The following is a 15,449-nucleotide window of genomic DNA, read 5'->3' as shown; positions in this document are numbered from 1 at the left end:
TGTTTTTCCTACAACTTCGGCCAGTTTTAGCAATATGGCTTCTAAAATAGAGGCCATCACAGGTAATGAAGTGTTATTCTTTTTGTGTAGGAATCTCTGGCTGAGATGCTAATTTATTTTTAACCAGGGCTATGGTGGATATATATCTCAGTCTTTATAATCTAATTTAGATTTTTTTAGGTGTTTAGGGTGGAAGGACTGCTGCTTTATGCCCAAATATTCTACGTTAAGGTATATAGTGCAACATTTGTTGGTGTGGAGGAAGGCAACGTCAGTTTAAAGAGATTGCCTTCTCTTCTAGGACTAGTGTATGCTTACTTTGAGCAAAAACATATTCCTTTCCTGTCAGGTACGAACTTCCAGCCCATGCTAGCCTTCCAAGCAGAGACATTTATTCTGTCTTTCCTCCATTCTTGTTTCGTTCTTTGCTGAATCCATGGAAGTACAGCTCTAAGCTGTAAAGGGAATATATCTCCCTAAGATGGCACGTAACCTCTACTTCTGATACAATAGCAGCATGTTCTTTAGAGGGTAGGTGTGGACTTTAAATGATATCCAGATTGCTGCAAACAAAGAGTGTTTTAGTATATTGCAAAAGCAATCTTCATATGACTGCAAAAACTTGTGAAAGAACACAAAAGCTGAGGACAAGTTATTAGTTAGTTCTCTAATTGCAGTGCATGTCTGTCAGTAGCCAGTTTAAGCTCTTTACGGGGCCCATAAGGACTTCCGATCAGATGATCTGATAAGGGCCTTCTGGTTTTCCAGCCTTTTAAAGAATTCAGTTCCAGTAATCCTCCCTTTCTTTCCTCTTTTCCTTCCTTCCCTGAAGGTCATCACATTCCAGTTTCATGGATTAAAGGATGTTCCCAGAACTGTTGCACAACTCCTGTGAGAGCAATTGGCAGGGTGGTGTCTGAGCAGGGCATCTCTAAGTAGTCTTAAAATGAAGCTACATATTGCCAAGAATGCCAGCTGCTGGAGCCCTGTTTCAGCCCTCAGTCTGTCTGGGCAGGCAGTTGAGCAGGCTTGGGAAGAGCTCTGAGCTCAGGAGTATGACTGGGCTGAGAAGAGGTCTTGGAGTCCTGTGTGAATGCCCAAACACTTCTGCGCTACCAGGAGATGCACTGGCATCTAGGTACTGATGTCTCAAAGTGCTGCTTGTTTCATTTTTCTGGTCACAAAACTGATGGCTAAAATTGTAGTGGCAGTTAATAGCCTGCCTATCAGTGGAGCTGAACCAGTAAATGTTGCTAGATCTCCCAACTGGGTGTGTGCTTTTTTGCGTAATCTTGTAAGCCCTCTTCAAAGAACATGTGGCATCACTCTTCAAGTGCAGGATTTTATATCGGAGTAGGAGATTAAGTATGTTCAAGCGCTGAGGAGAGCAGTTGTACAGAAATGAAAGTAGAGCCCGATTCTGGTTTGCTTCCTGAATGCTTAGCCTCACCAAAACTACACTTCTTTTCAGAAGGTGGCAGAGACACGTGGGTAGTGAGAAGACATGGAATATGTTTTCAAGTTCCTGGTAATTCTGTTGTAACTCTGGCTACAAATTCTTTTAGAAGCAGTATTTCCATTCAGTTGTTAGATGGCCCTGGAGCAGAGTTAAAGCACACTAGCTTCTGAGCCTGCCATCCTAAAGAATATGAGTCTCTCCGCATATGAGTCTCTCTCTATCTGTTGCTTATGCTTATAGGTGATTATATCCCTACAGAGAACTGAGAGGCTTCTCTGTGGAATTAGTTCATGTTTCAAAGCAATTTCCATTTATAAGGATATATTTCAAATCGTAAACTGTTTACAGAAAAGAGTTTGGGAGAGATTATGAAGTTGCTAACTACAAGTTAAGGTTGCTGTTTAGTTTTTATCCTGAAAGGCTTCCAGCAATTTGGAAAGGATGTGAGCATAGAGATTAAAAAAAAATACAAAAAAAAAAAAAAAAACAGGTATTTGTCCCCTCTGCTGTTTGTTGCAGTTCTGATGCCCTGCTCAGCTCTGTGTTGAGGTATAGGAGGAACTGCATTCGCAGTCATGGCAGAGAGGTGGTCGCAGCTGTGTCTGCTTATGTTACCTGACAGCTTTCATGGTAGTGAAACTTCATGCACATTTTGAGGGGTTTGTAAATCACTGACTCAATGTTCAATGACTCGAAAGCTTTGCATTTATGCATAGGGATTAGTGAAGACTGCTTTCTCAGAGGTTATCATAGTATCTTTTTCTTTCTGCCAGTAGTTTGTTCCTTCAAGCTGTCCATGGGCGCTTGGTTTTTGCCTGTCTGAATGTTATAAATGCAAGTAATTTCTTTGGCCCACTCTCTACAGTCTTGGAGTAGACCTGCTTTTCTTTCTCTTTTTCCTTTTTCTTTTTTCCTTTTTTCTTTTTTTCCCCTTTTTTTCTTCTATTTAGGCTCATTTTGCACTTTGAGACACTTAAAATAACTGAATCATTTTTTTGAAAGCAGAGAAGAAAACTGGACTTCAGCTAGGGAATCTGATTTAATGTGAGCTAATTACAAAATAAGTTTCATAAGCATGAGAAGCTTGTGCCTTTTTTCCCCCTCTGAAATCTTACTGCTTTTGAGGGCAAGAAAAATTAAGCTTCTGCAGTAAGTCTGGAGAGGAGTTGGAAATTAGGAAATAATTATGTTAGTGGAGGAGGAGAAAAGTCTTAAGTGGCAGTGAGGGCAATTACAAATACTTAGTGCTTCCCACTAATGACACTAAGTTTTGCAAGCTTAACAGGTTTCAGCCTTCTTTTTTTTCCCCTTATGTTTCGATTGCATGCTTGTGGGTGGAATGTCTGATACTCTTGGCTAGAAGAGCTATATAGGTTCTTAAAGAAAATTGCGTTTGTTCTGGCCCAGAGCATACTTATGTGGGTGTTTTTGAGACCTGATGTTCCCTTTGGTTAATTATGGTATCTGCAACTTTAAAAGAAGGTGATTAATATCTAGCAGCTAAATTCCTTGTGCAGCATAGAGCATCACTGCTTTGTGTTTAATGCTTTGACATACGAATTCTTTTTCTGGTGAAGACAGTGGATTATCAGTTAACCAAAAATACACTTTGCAGAGCAGAGACATGAAATTAACCTAGGATAAACAACACTAAATATTACCTGTCATAGTTTTATCAGTGGCCTAGTGCTTATTCTCTTAAACTCATTAAAGTATCATCTTATCAGATATGCATAATTATTACCTGCTTAAGTAAGACAACATCATTTTTTTTTGAACAGAACAGAAATATAGTGTACTGTGTAACGTTAAAATTAAGCTATGCTGTAGATAGGTATTTCTGTGTGTATCTGAACACCTGGTGTATTTAGTTATGCCGGCTGTCTCATATCCTGTGTACTAGTTTGACTCTGCATACGAAAGATTCAATACAGAAGTAGCTGAACATATAGAAAATCGGCTACTGCTTGTGTGAAGCAAGATGGATTATCAACAGTAATCTGTTTAATTTAAACCAGCTCAGTTTAACTGAAAAAGCTTAGGGAGCAGCCTCATAATCAGTTCAGCAAGCAGACTGAAGGAGGAAGATAGTAACTTCTATCAGTACAGACAAGCTAGATGGTGTATCCTGGGCAACCTCATCTGATTCATTGGTTTTCACTGATCATGTGAAAGATAAGCAAGCTGCTCTTCCGCGTGCAGTTACCAGTGAGATTTAGCTATTGAGAACTAGCTTATTTAAAGCAGCTAGCCATGTTGTTTTCCAGGTTAGATCCCGGTACAAGTTAAATTGATGATAAAACCAGGAAATGGCTGCACTTGAAAAATATACTTGCCTTATTCCATTCAGTTACTGCCAAATGTGAAAGTGAGTAATTAATTACACCATTGGAGAAGAAACTGCACGTATCATTCACACTTCATTTTTCAGTTAACATTCCCATGAGCACAAGTGGTGCACTCATTCTGTTGCCTAGCTAGGAGTCTTGTGCTGCAGTTATGCTTGGTGTATAACTATTGTGTTCACTATCTTTTCCTTTGTTTTCTTTCTAGGGAAAGCCCGTGTGCAGCAGCTGGCAGAGAACACAAGGTATTTCAGAAGAAGACTGAAAGAGATGGGCTTTATCATCTATGGAAATGAAGATTCCCCTGTTGTGCCTCTTATGCTGTACATGCCAGCAAAAATTGGGTATGTTGAACAGGAAAATACCTCATTTTTTCAAAACTGGGATGCTTCAAAAAGACTTTTCTGAATCTAAGAGAAGTTTAGCTTGCCTTTTACTTCTCTGGATGTTACTGAGACTTATAAAACATGGCAACTTTATATAAGTGGTCAAGAGAGAATCGGGTTTGTAGCTTAAGGCATTGGCAAAGCACTTCAGACGATTTTACCACCACATTCCATGTTTTAAAAGCTTTTTCATTTCATTCATCTGTAAAGTGCATATATGCACTAGAGAAGCTGAAATTCAATGGAAATTACTCTTTCACATAAGAATGTTACTAGAGGATTTTTTCAAGCAGCTTTTGGATCAGAAGCAGCCAACACTTTCACCACTGAAGTCTGAAAATTAAAAAAAAAAAAAAAAGAAAAAAAAAAAAAGAAAAGAAAAAAGAAAAGGAGGAGGGGGGAGAGCTAGGAGGATTCATCAATAACAAATTATTGATGAATCCCAAATTTATTAAATGGCCTAGGTAACTCCAGTACTGTTATTGCAAGTATTGCAAATTCCAGTAGAACTATATCAGACAGCATTATAAAACCTTTTGGAGTGCTATATGAATAATTAAGACTAAAATTTTGTAAGTACAATAAGTATACTTATGGAAAAAAGTATACTTAATATTAAACAAAAGCCTGATTCCGAGGACAGCTTAGATTTGGTAGCTGCTTTTCGGTGTTGATATAACGCAGTGCTCAACTAATACGTTCAAACTTGAATGTGTTTTTTAGGCATTCATAATACTGTCAAGAAGTGACTTCATTTTTACCAGTTTAGAACATTTTTAGTCCTTTTCTAACTCGGCTTAGCTTCCTGTGTCTCCACAGTGTCCGTTAATTAAGTTGGTGAAAACAACCTTTGAAACTGCAGAAGTGTCTGCTTTGGGGGTGGGCAGCAGGGGGGAATTCCTTGCAGAGTCGAACTTCTGAGCCTAAGTCCCTGTTTCCTATCAGAAAGATTTTCAAGCTTAGGTTACAAATCCATTTAGAGACAGCCTGCTAAAAGACTAGCCCCTGCCACATATAATCTTTCAGCTTTGTTACAACTTAATACAATGCAGTCTTCCTAGGAAGACCACCTGAGGACTGAACAAAAAAAGGCTTTTGTGAACAGGCATTCTGCCTCTAAACCAGGGACAGACCGAGTTGCAGTCTTACAGGCCGCTGCTTCCGCGTGAATTAACGTGCCCGGCCCTTGGTGCTGTTGCTGCGTTGCCCTTGGTACCTGTGTGACGCTCTTCCTTGCTCTCTCCGGCAGCGCATTTGGGCGCGAGATGCTGAAGCGGAACATTGGTGTAGTGGTGGTGGGATTCCCTGCAACCCCAATCATCGAGTCCAGAGCCAGATTCTGTTTGTCTGCAGCTCATACCAAAGAGATACTTGATATAGTAAGTATCTCATCTTCTCCCCCTCTTGCTTGCGCCTTCTGTAAACAGAGATAAGTTGTCTATTTTTTGTTCTATGTTTGGTGCACAAACTAACTGAACTGACTGTTCAAAGCCTTGTAGAGCAAAACTGGCAATGACTCCGGATCATTTTCCTTACCCTGATGATGGAGGATGGCTGCCTAGAGTAAATCCCAGGGACTTTCTGTTCTCATTTTAAAGGATCAAACAAAGAGCAGTCTCATTCCTTTGAGGCAATTCTTGTTACTTCTTAACAGGCTTTGTCTTCCACACTTGGGCTTCTAGAACTGAGCCTTTGGGAAGGAAAATAATTCTGTTCCTTCTGATCCTTGATGCACAAGTATTATATAAAAATATTTATATATCTATAAATAAATATTATTCTTAAGTCACTGCCGACTTCAGTATGTGACCTACCTGTGAGAATTTTTGTTCCATAGATTGCTATTCCAGTTCTCACTTCTGGATTCAGAACATACTTTCCTAAACTATTTTGTCCTGTGATCACCTCCTATATGCAATTCTGGTGTCTACAATTCCTGATTCCTGCCTACAGTAAGCCTGTTCCCAGGAGGAATGACAGTCCCCTTGAAGGAGGCCTGCCCTACAATTAGGAGATGCTACCTTAAAAACTAAATATGGAGTTGTACTTTTTGACAAATGAATTTGACAGGGGATAGTATGATCTTCTGATTGTCCTTACCACATTTTAGAGCAGTAACTACATTTATTTTTGTGTCTTTTTGATTAGACGTATATAGCCTGTCCTAATTTGTATCGAAGTTCTCCATTGTGCTTTTTCATACTTTGCTGTTCTATGAATCAGAGCATAAGCTCCATTGAGTGCTGGTCTTCAGGAGAGCATACTTTGGCCTGTTTGGAGAACTGCTGGGAGGAATCCTTGGGAGTATGTCCTTGGAAAGAAGGAGAATTTCGGAAAGTTGGTAGTTTTTTTCAAGGATTTACCTCAGCCAAGTTCAAGTGGTCCATCCTCATATGCAGGAACTAGAGCAAAGGTGGGGCGTGGATGCCTGGATGAACCAGTTGCTCCTGATGTAACTCAGACATAAAAAAGGAAGCACACGAGGTGGAAGTGAGGACAGGTGACTTAGGAGTATAACAACATTATCTGACCATTCAGAGTTGGGGCTAGGAAAGCCAAAGCTTATTAGTTAGACTGAATCAGATGAGGGAAGGGAAAGGCTACAAGGACTGCAAAGGCAGACTAGGGAAATTGTGGACCTGCTTCTGAATGGGACACAGTAGCAGAAGACATGGAAAAGGCCAATGTATTCAATACCTTTAACAGTAAAGACCAAGACAATAAGACTAGCTTTTGGGAAACCCAGGTCCCAGAGATCAACAGGAAAATTTGAAGCAATGAAGACTCATATTCAGTAGAGGAGGATCAAACTGGGGTATATTTAAACAGCATAGACATACACAAGTCCTGTCAAAACTATTCAGTTTTGACTGAATCATAGATTTTTCTTAGAGCATGTTAATAGAAATGAGTCCATTGACACAAAGGAGGGGATGCAGTAACTTCTAGGTGCATATGGTGAAATGAATAAGAAGGAGGGGAGTAAAGGGGAAGTTTTCTCTCACATCATATTGCTGCAAAAGGAAAAAGTTCTGTACAGCCACAAGTTAAACTGTGCAAACATGATGTGCTCTAACATTACATGAACAACCACAGAGTCTTGCAGTCAGCTGGATTCTTTCTCCTTTCTTAGCTAAGGTCTTTACTAAAACAGGCTGATTTCATGAAGTGTTTATAAAGTACTGTTTGTTCCCTTCCAAAACCAATCTGTAACTTTTATTGCTCTGCTTAAACGTTCTTTTCCTGTCAAACTATTTACAAGTCAACCTCCCAGAAAATGTTTCAAGTTTTGTACATTTGCTTTAACACTAAAGGCTCATTTCTATAGCACTTCTGTGGATGCTAAATGCTCTAAACCAAGAGAAATGCTCATTTAGTATTTTAGGGTGTGTCTGAGGAAAATAAATCCAGAACAAAATTATTAATTTCAAAATGAATGAACAAATCCTGATTTAACTTGGCACATGGAGTCTTTTTTCCAAATTAGCATAATCCACTTTGAAGTTTAAAACAGCTGCATATTTTGGACCCAGAGCATTATAAGCCAGATTTGATAAGGAGCAGATTGCTGTGTGGACAACTTGTGTTTTCTTTTGATGCAGTGAATGGGAATTGGTGTCAAACAATCAATAGTTAAGTCTGCCATCAGAACAGATCCCTCTGAATTATGAATTATTAGGAGGAAAAAAATAAATAAAACTGAAGAGAGACAAGGGCCTCTAAAAGTCAGTGCTATAGGGAGCTGGCTGGGTTGTCCATGTGTGTGTGGATGCTAGCAAGTGGTCTTGCTCTGGCATTCTTCTCTATGTACTACATCCAGGTTTGGAGCATGGGGGTGAGAAATTCAGGTTGTAAATGGTGATATTTGTAATGCTTCCTTGTTCTTATTAAATAAACCCCCATGATGGAGAGCAGTTCTCAGTTACAATTTTAACTGTTTTATGTAAATAAAACTTCCTTGCCTGAAAATATTTGGCTCAGGATCAGAGTGAAGTCCTCATAACCTGCATCCCTGTGGGCTGGTGCTTTCTTTTCAATGTTGAAAAATACATTACACTCCCTTGAAGTCAGAGTTCACCAATGCAGTTTCCTTTGTAGTCTTTGCTAGTCACATGGTCCTTTTTGTTTTAAATTAATAAAATCCTAAGTCCGAGTTCAAGTATAACAGTTAACAGACTCTTTCAACACAAATTCAACCTTAAATTGTTTCCATATGGGGTCTTTACTTAAAGCTCTGGTAAAGCATGCCCACGCTTTTTTTGTTTTTACTGTAGTCCAACTTCTGGACTTGTCATTCCCCCATATCTTGGAGTGCAGAAATTCTTGCTGCCAGATATAACAAGCATGAGAGGCCATTGTTTAAAGAAACAAAAACTTGAACTATCCGTCCAGGAAGGAAAAGCGTGTAGGGATATTAACCCCCGTCTACCAACTATTCTCAAGAGACAGGCAGTTGACCCAAAACGTGCTAAAATCGTAGCATTCATGTGGAGTTAGTGGCCTTCTCAAGGAAGTCTGAGAGTATCTCTACAAACAAACTTTAAATTCTAAGGAGAGAAAAATGCCAGCCTAGCCTTTGGGTTCAAAAATGACATTGGACTTGGAAGTAGTCTTCTGATGTCATCTCTTTGTCACTTGCCATATATAAGGTCATCGGCATCTCCTACTATTGCAAGTTGGTCTGCAGTGACTGGTTTATCTGGACCTTGCTGCAGAAGTGTTCTGCAAAGAAATTGCAGCTTAGGGTTTGATTTTTCCATGAACTGTATTGTAAACCAATCTCTGCTCAAAGAGAATGCCAAGTGTAACTATCTGAGCAGGGGTTTTCCCATGTCTTGTACAGACTAGTAGGTGGTCGATCACTGCTAACTTCATGTGACTTACCTTTGGGACAGAATTGTGAAGAACTTTGCATTTCATTAGAGGTCTTCTGGGTTATCAGTCCTCTTAAGTTCTGCCTTTGTAGCGACTTTAGCCAGTGAGGCTTACTTTCTAGGGATAAAAAGCTTGGAATCCTACTGGAGAACTTCTTTGCTCATTCCTTGGATACGTTGGCAAAAATCTCCCATGCAACTTTATTTACGATAGGTGGTAAAATTCTATCCAGGTAAGATAGCAGTCTGTGGACATGAAAAAAGGAAAATGTGCTGTTAATTTTCTTGCATCTGTTTCCTCTGTTGATACAGTGTGGTCTCTTTCTTAGGCTTTAAAAGAAATCAATGAAGTTGGGGATCTTTTGCAACTGAAATATTCCCGTCACCGGTTGGTACCTCTCTTGGACCGGCCGTTTGATGAGACTACATATGAAGAAACAGAAGACTGAACTCCCTCCATGTGCCTTGGTGGGAGGAGCACACCCATGGGACACTGTGTGGCACGCAAGCCGCGGAGTCCGTGAACAACACACTTATGACTGCTTAGCATACAAGACATTTCCTCACAATACTGAAGTGGCCACATCAGCTCTAAATGGCATTTTGTAAATAGGGAAAGGAAACAAAAGCTTTGATTCCTGTGTCTTCAGGGTCTGGCCCTAGAGGTGCTTGGTTTTATTTTTTCTTACTGTTCCTTTTATTTATTTGTCACAATGAATTCACGGCAACCCTAGCTGGCTGTGGGTGATCAGCTCAGACTTTGTATGCACCATTAGCCTTCCCAATGCTAGCTGAGATGTTGTGAGCATGTGTGATGCTGGCATGGCAGCATTCCCAGTGTCACTGCTAGGTGTCTGACCTTCCCGGTAAGGAGCGAGCTGACCTGTCTCATCATTCAGGAATTCTTAGAGAAAGTGTTGTTTGCTAACTTTATCATATTTAACAAGATGGATAATCAACCAAAGCATTTTTCTTTTGCAGTTACTTGTGTTTAAAACTTCAAGCTAGCCTTTTTTTAAATAAATGTTTTGTTGACAAGTCACTGACAGGACCATTGTTCCCAAATGTTATTTAGTTTTGTAAGCCACAAACAGAAATCTTCTGGGACTGTAGCCTCTTTCCCTCCCCAGTATGGATGCCAAATTGCCCCTTGATTTTAACAGTAACTGTCCTCTTGACATAGGGTAAGTGATTGAGAGATTTTTTTTTTTTTTTTTTTTGCATAGGTTGAGTTTTGTCTTCCTGCTGACATACTTCTGATATGTTCCTAGGTGTGTGTAGTGAATTTTGTTTTCTCATCTGTAGATGAATTTATCTTTAAAACTGCCACAAAACCATGAACAAGCATATCTGATAACTGATAGGTTCTAGAAGGATATTCTTGAAATCAAATAAACCATAGCAAGCCTTGTGCTTCCTGGTAAGATCAGAACCTCTCAAAAATCAGGGATATGCAATGGATGGCTACTAGGAAAACACTTATTTCATGCAGATCTGTGAAAGAGTGATTGTTACCCTTTACCACATTAATTCACCGTTTCTTGTCATATTTGAGATGTTTTTCATTGGCCTCGCTGTGCAAGGCTTTTATGCAAACAGTATAGACAGCCTGGGTCTTGTATCAAACGTATTTTTTTAGGTAATCATAAAATCTCTCATCTGGTAGTTGCATGTCTAGATAGGCCTTTCCTGAAAAGAAAATGTGCTCACAATTGCACTGAGTTTGAGATCTTCTGTCTTCTGCATTTCTACTGCTGTGAGATCCAATTTAGTGTTCACTGAGCAGTTTAGAATCTCTGTTTTTAAGTTCCACACTGTCATATTCCAATGAGAGTATAAAAAGACACATTAGACACCTTTGCTTTAGCACACCTTAGAGATGATCTGCTGGTTAGTTGTCGTGCCCTGAATTCTTTCACTGAATAGAATGCAGGCTTGAAGAGGAACCAAAAGGTTGCAGAAAGAGTTGGTTGCAGTGTTGCTGGTTTCTGTATGTTTACCTGGGCCATGTAGGTTTTCTGCAAAGACAGCAATATTTCAGCATTGTGAAACATAAAATTAATTCAGTTTTGGCATTTCAATTAGACATACTTTTTCAGGTGTCAGTGGAGTGTTTTTAATGAAGTCTTCATCTTAAAGCTCAAGCAGAGTGCAGCTCAAAGCAATGTGTCTGGTGCTGCAAAAATATATATTTTAAAAGTATCTTTATGTTCACTCTGCAGATGGAGCTCTTCAGTCACTAGAATCAAGCAGTTCTGCAAATACATCTTGTGAATTAAAGCTGAACTGTCTTGTATTTTATAGAATATCTATCTACGCATGTTTGTAGCTCTTGTTCTATTCTAGTGTAAGTGAACTTCAAAGCACTGAATCTGATTTTACGATCACATATCAGAAATTTAATTAGATGAGGAAAAAATAATTTGGCTGTTTTAAAATTAGGTCAGGATAACTGTTTCAGATTTAGTCCACTGCTTTTGACTTGTTAGTCTTCTGGGCTGACGGTGGTATCTAAGAAGTGTATAGCGTGCGTTTCCAGCCTTGCTAGGTATGGAGCCACCTCATTTGTTCAGCCATAGGGTGATCTGTGCTTGGGTGAGCTCACCTTGGCAGTGTGACTCTTCTCGGCCACCCTCTGCCCGGGACAACTTCTGGCATTCCAGCGGGAACGCGGGGCAGCCGCGTTCTGCTGTGTCTGCTGTGCGGCCAGTCAGTCTGAGAACTGGGACAAACCAAGTTCGAGGTGGGTTATCTTCCTTCCGTAAGGCAAGAGCATCATCTTATTTCTGGGATTCAGTCCTAAGGCAGTTTGTCTTTAGAGGGGAGGAAAGAAAAAGGCTGGATATATATCAGTAATACAGTTAACTGCTGTAAAAAAAAAAAATCAAAAATATCAGTGTTTTAAAAATGATTGGTATCTGATGGGATTCTTATTGCATTTGTTTGCAGGGACTATTCATGTAAAAAAATCTGCCATTTAGCATCTTTCTGCATATAACTTTGAATTCTAGGTTGCAGAGTCATTTCAGAAATTACTCAGGCAGTTAGTAGCATTTGCAAACTGCTTGGTCACATTTCAGCCCTGCCACGTTCATTTTGGGAAGCAATCTCCCCCACCCTCTCCCCCACTTCCCCTTTCTCAGGATGCCCCTTGTTCAGGGGAGCCTGTTTTGCCAAACTCCGGTACCTGTTGAAACTGCTTCTGAAAATGTAGCAAGTTATAAATCTGAAAATTAGCACTTTAAGTTAGTAACTCACTGAGCATGGAAGCCAGGAAAATCTTTCCATATTTGCTGAAAAACTCAGTTCCCACAACTAAAGGAGTGTAGTGCATTGCTGTGGTGTATGAAGCAAGCTTAGAGCGTGAGTGGTGGCAAAGGTGTGTGGAAGGGACTGCTGCTTTTGACAGTTCTAAACTGCCTATAAATCTGTCTCCTTTTAGTCCTGGCAGTAGAAGCAAATGGAAGAAACAGTTCTGAGAGATTACAAAGGAAGAGAAGCTGCTTAAGAAACAGACCAGTCCCTGCCAGCTTTTCTGAGAATTTCTAATTGAAAATGACTCCTGGTATTTCTTAGGAGACACAAAACTGAAAAGAAAATGAAGGCTGTTCTTGAACAAAGGGTTTTGCATTCTACTGAATACAGTCCAAACTTATTCCTAAACATAAAGTAGTTGCCTTCCCGATACCTCTCTGAAGAAAGATTAGCAAGAAAGATTTTGCCTGTGCTGAGTGAACAAGTTTTTAACCATTCTAGCATAAGGGCTGGTGACCACGTCTTTTGAGCTTGAGAAAATAGAGAAGCTCCTATTATTGAGCATCAGTGAAGAGTGAGAGATCTGCTTCTTGTAAGGACCTGGCATTCTCAAGTAGGAGACCTTCATGTTAACTAGCTTGATTCATAATTTCTCTTGTAGTCTTTTGGCAGGACAGAAACCAAGTTTAGGTTGTTTGTTTTTGTTTGTTTTGTTTTGTTTTATATCAGAACATTCAGGGTTTTTTTTACACAAGACACAAACTTTTGTACAGTATCTGTGTATATGGTGTATTTAACACTTTTGTTTAGTTCCTATATTTTTCTCTCTCTAGGGAGCATCCTTAAGGAGCTGTTCTGGTTCAAGGGTTACAGAGTAGTGTGCTTCTGCTTTAGGCAAAGACTGAGGAGTAAACGGACCAAACGCTTCAGAGCAATGAAGTCGTTCAGTGAAGGAATTGTGTCATTTATGATCCTCTTACTGTTTCCTCTCGGAGTACAGAAGTGGTGCAGGAAAGGGGAGTGTTCCAGTGAAATTAGCAATCCAGCCCTGTGCTGTGTGGATGAAGGAAATCTAGCTTCCTGATACAGCAGAGGTGGAGAAAAGGGGCAGTCTATCATCAATTATTTTCAGATGCATAGGCATCTTTCATGTGTACTGGAACAAGGATCCTTATATTAGGAATACAACTTTATGTGCTCAAAGCGACACTTTTACAAAACTCTTCCACATAAAGTAGACAAATACTTCTTCTCTTTCTGTACAAATTTTCTTTTTTTTACATCTTTGAAAAAATTTTGACTTACAGAAGTTTTCTCATTTAGAAGCCATATTATCCATTCACACAGGTTGGGAAGCTAGGAGGAAAGCCATGAGCTGCCTATTTCATTCAAGAGAACATCTTGCAGTGTTGTACTTGCAGTGCTATTCATAAGCTCCCTTGTTCCATCACATGAAATAAAACTTGCGGAGTCCAATATTAGTCTAAATTACCCCAATTTTTACTCAACCTCTGGTGGAGCTGAACATGCAGGTGCCTGTGCAGGCTGGAACTTCTCTATGGAGACTTGAGCTACCTGTTCTAGTTTGAGTGAAGCACTGGGCTGCCTGAAAGTGCCTAATATGACCCCTCATTGGGTAAACTGCTGACTCCAGCACCCAAGAGGTGTTGGATCACTGTTAGGGAAAAAGCGCCAGTCATATGACCTATATAACTTGTACATAGGTTTGGGGGGGAAAAAAAGGAAAAAAACCAACACAACGAACCCTCAGATGACATTGTAACGGCTTGTATTCCTGTAAGCATTGCTCGTCTTGCAAGTTGTTTTCCTGTTTGAAAATTTGGATGTGTATCTAAAGCATACCCATGAAGTGTGTGTGTGAAGTATCAAGCTTCATCTTTCACTAAAGAGACTAGTGTTTAGTGCAAAGGTTGGAGCTGTTCTGTTTACATCCCCAAGTGGGGCTGGGTGAAGGAGGGAAGAGATAACTGTACTGTGGTGTGTGTTGAAGGCCTTAAACTGTGACTCGTGGTATGAAGAATGGAAATTAAAACTGACCCTGAAGAATGCAGTGGATTTTAACTCATGGCTACTCTGTGCTCTCAGTTAAGCAATATGTACTGCTGTTTTCTTGGGAGGGAGGGAGAAGGTCAGCTCATGTTGTGCTTGACCCTCCTGCCAGCTGTTTAAAGAGCAGAAGAGGCAAGTGCATGTGAACACCAAAAACAGTGCAGCTCTTTGCACCCCTGTGCAGCAGGGATGGGTAACCTGCCCGAGGCCGCTGAGAGCCGGAGAACTATGGAGAGGGAGCGCGGAAGCGGTGCCAGCTGCAAACTAACTTCCTCAACAGCAGATGAGCAGGTCTTGCTTGAATGGCCAAGGATTGGTGCAGCTCCAAAAATACCCATGCACCAAACCATCCGAACGCTGTAATGCTTTTTTTTTTTTCCAAATCTCATTCTGTTCAGACAGTATTTCTGCTACCCCCTAATGGTATATTAAGTTAAATGCAGCCTTAACTTGAAAGTGGTTTGAGAGAGGTCAGAGTAACGTTGGAGCCTGAGGCTTTAGGCTAGCAGCCCCAAAGCCAATGGTGGCCCACATTTCCACAGGCCCTGGGCAGAATTATCACCAAGTCACAGCACTTAGTCTTAAATTGCACTGTGTTCCTATGCCTCTGTGTTGCTATAATGTACATATATATTGGATTTTTTTTGTAGATAAAACATTTTAGATAAAATTTTTAAATGGGCTTCCCCCCAAAAAAATATTTTATGCCAGATGTCTAATTTTTTTTACACTCAGAATTAACATAAAGTTTGGCTGCTCTGTGGGCAGGGAAAAGATAAAGATGGTACATTGGCTTTAAAAAGGTAACAATGCATGTTAAAATAAAAAGGAGGAAAAAAACTGCTTGGAAAAAGAAAATCCTTTCAAATATATTCTATGTTCTGCATAATAAAGGAATAAAAAAGAAGAGCTATGGTTATAGTATGATTTTTCTTGATGTTAAAGGGATTGGAGCCCTATTACTGTATCCAAATGAATACCCCACCATGGAGTTTCACTGGGATGGCTGAATAAAACCACAGCCTGCTTCAGAAGTCAGGTCATAGATCAAGGTATCCAA

General features: G+C 40.0%; 1 protein-coding gene across 1 annotated transcript in view; it reads left to right on the top strand.

Annotated features, from left to right (window-relative positions):
- Positions 1–9,876, top strand: part of SPTLC2 (serine palmitoyltransferase long chain base subunit 2) — a 62,344-nt gene extending 52,468 nt beyond the window's left edge. The window contains exons 10-12 of the mRNA XM_088529342.1: positions 4,013–4,148; positions 5,440–5,569; positions 9,394–9,876. Of these exons, the coding sequence (XP_088385468.1) occupies positions 4,013–4,148; positions 5,440–5,569; positions 9,394–9,513 (386 nt within the window). The 3' untranslated portion in view covers positions 9,514–9,876. The remainder of the gene's footprint in view (positions 1–4,012; positions 4,149–5,439; positions 5,570–9,393) is intronic.
- The last annotated feature ends 5,573 nt before the right edge of the window (positions 9,877–15,449 follow it).

This window comes from Tinamus guttatus, unplaced genomic scaffold, assembly GCF_059628265.1.
Source record: "Tinamus guttatus ecotype Peru unplaced genomic scaffold, ASM5962826v1 Tinamus_guttatus_pri_ptg000327l, whole genome shotgun sequence".
In the NCBI taxonomy this organism is placed as follows: domain Eukaryota; kingdom Metazoa; phylum Chordata; class Aves; order Tinamiformes; family Tinamidae; genus Tinamus; species Tinamus guttatus.
The sequence above is the reverse complement of the archived record's forward strand: the minus strand, read 5'-3'. Positions and strand labels throughout refer to the sequence as shown.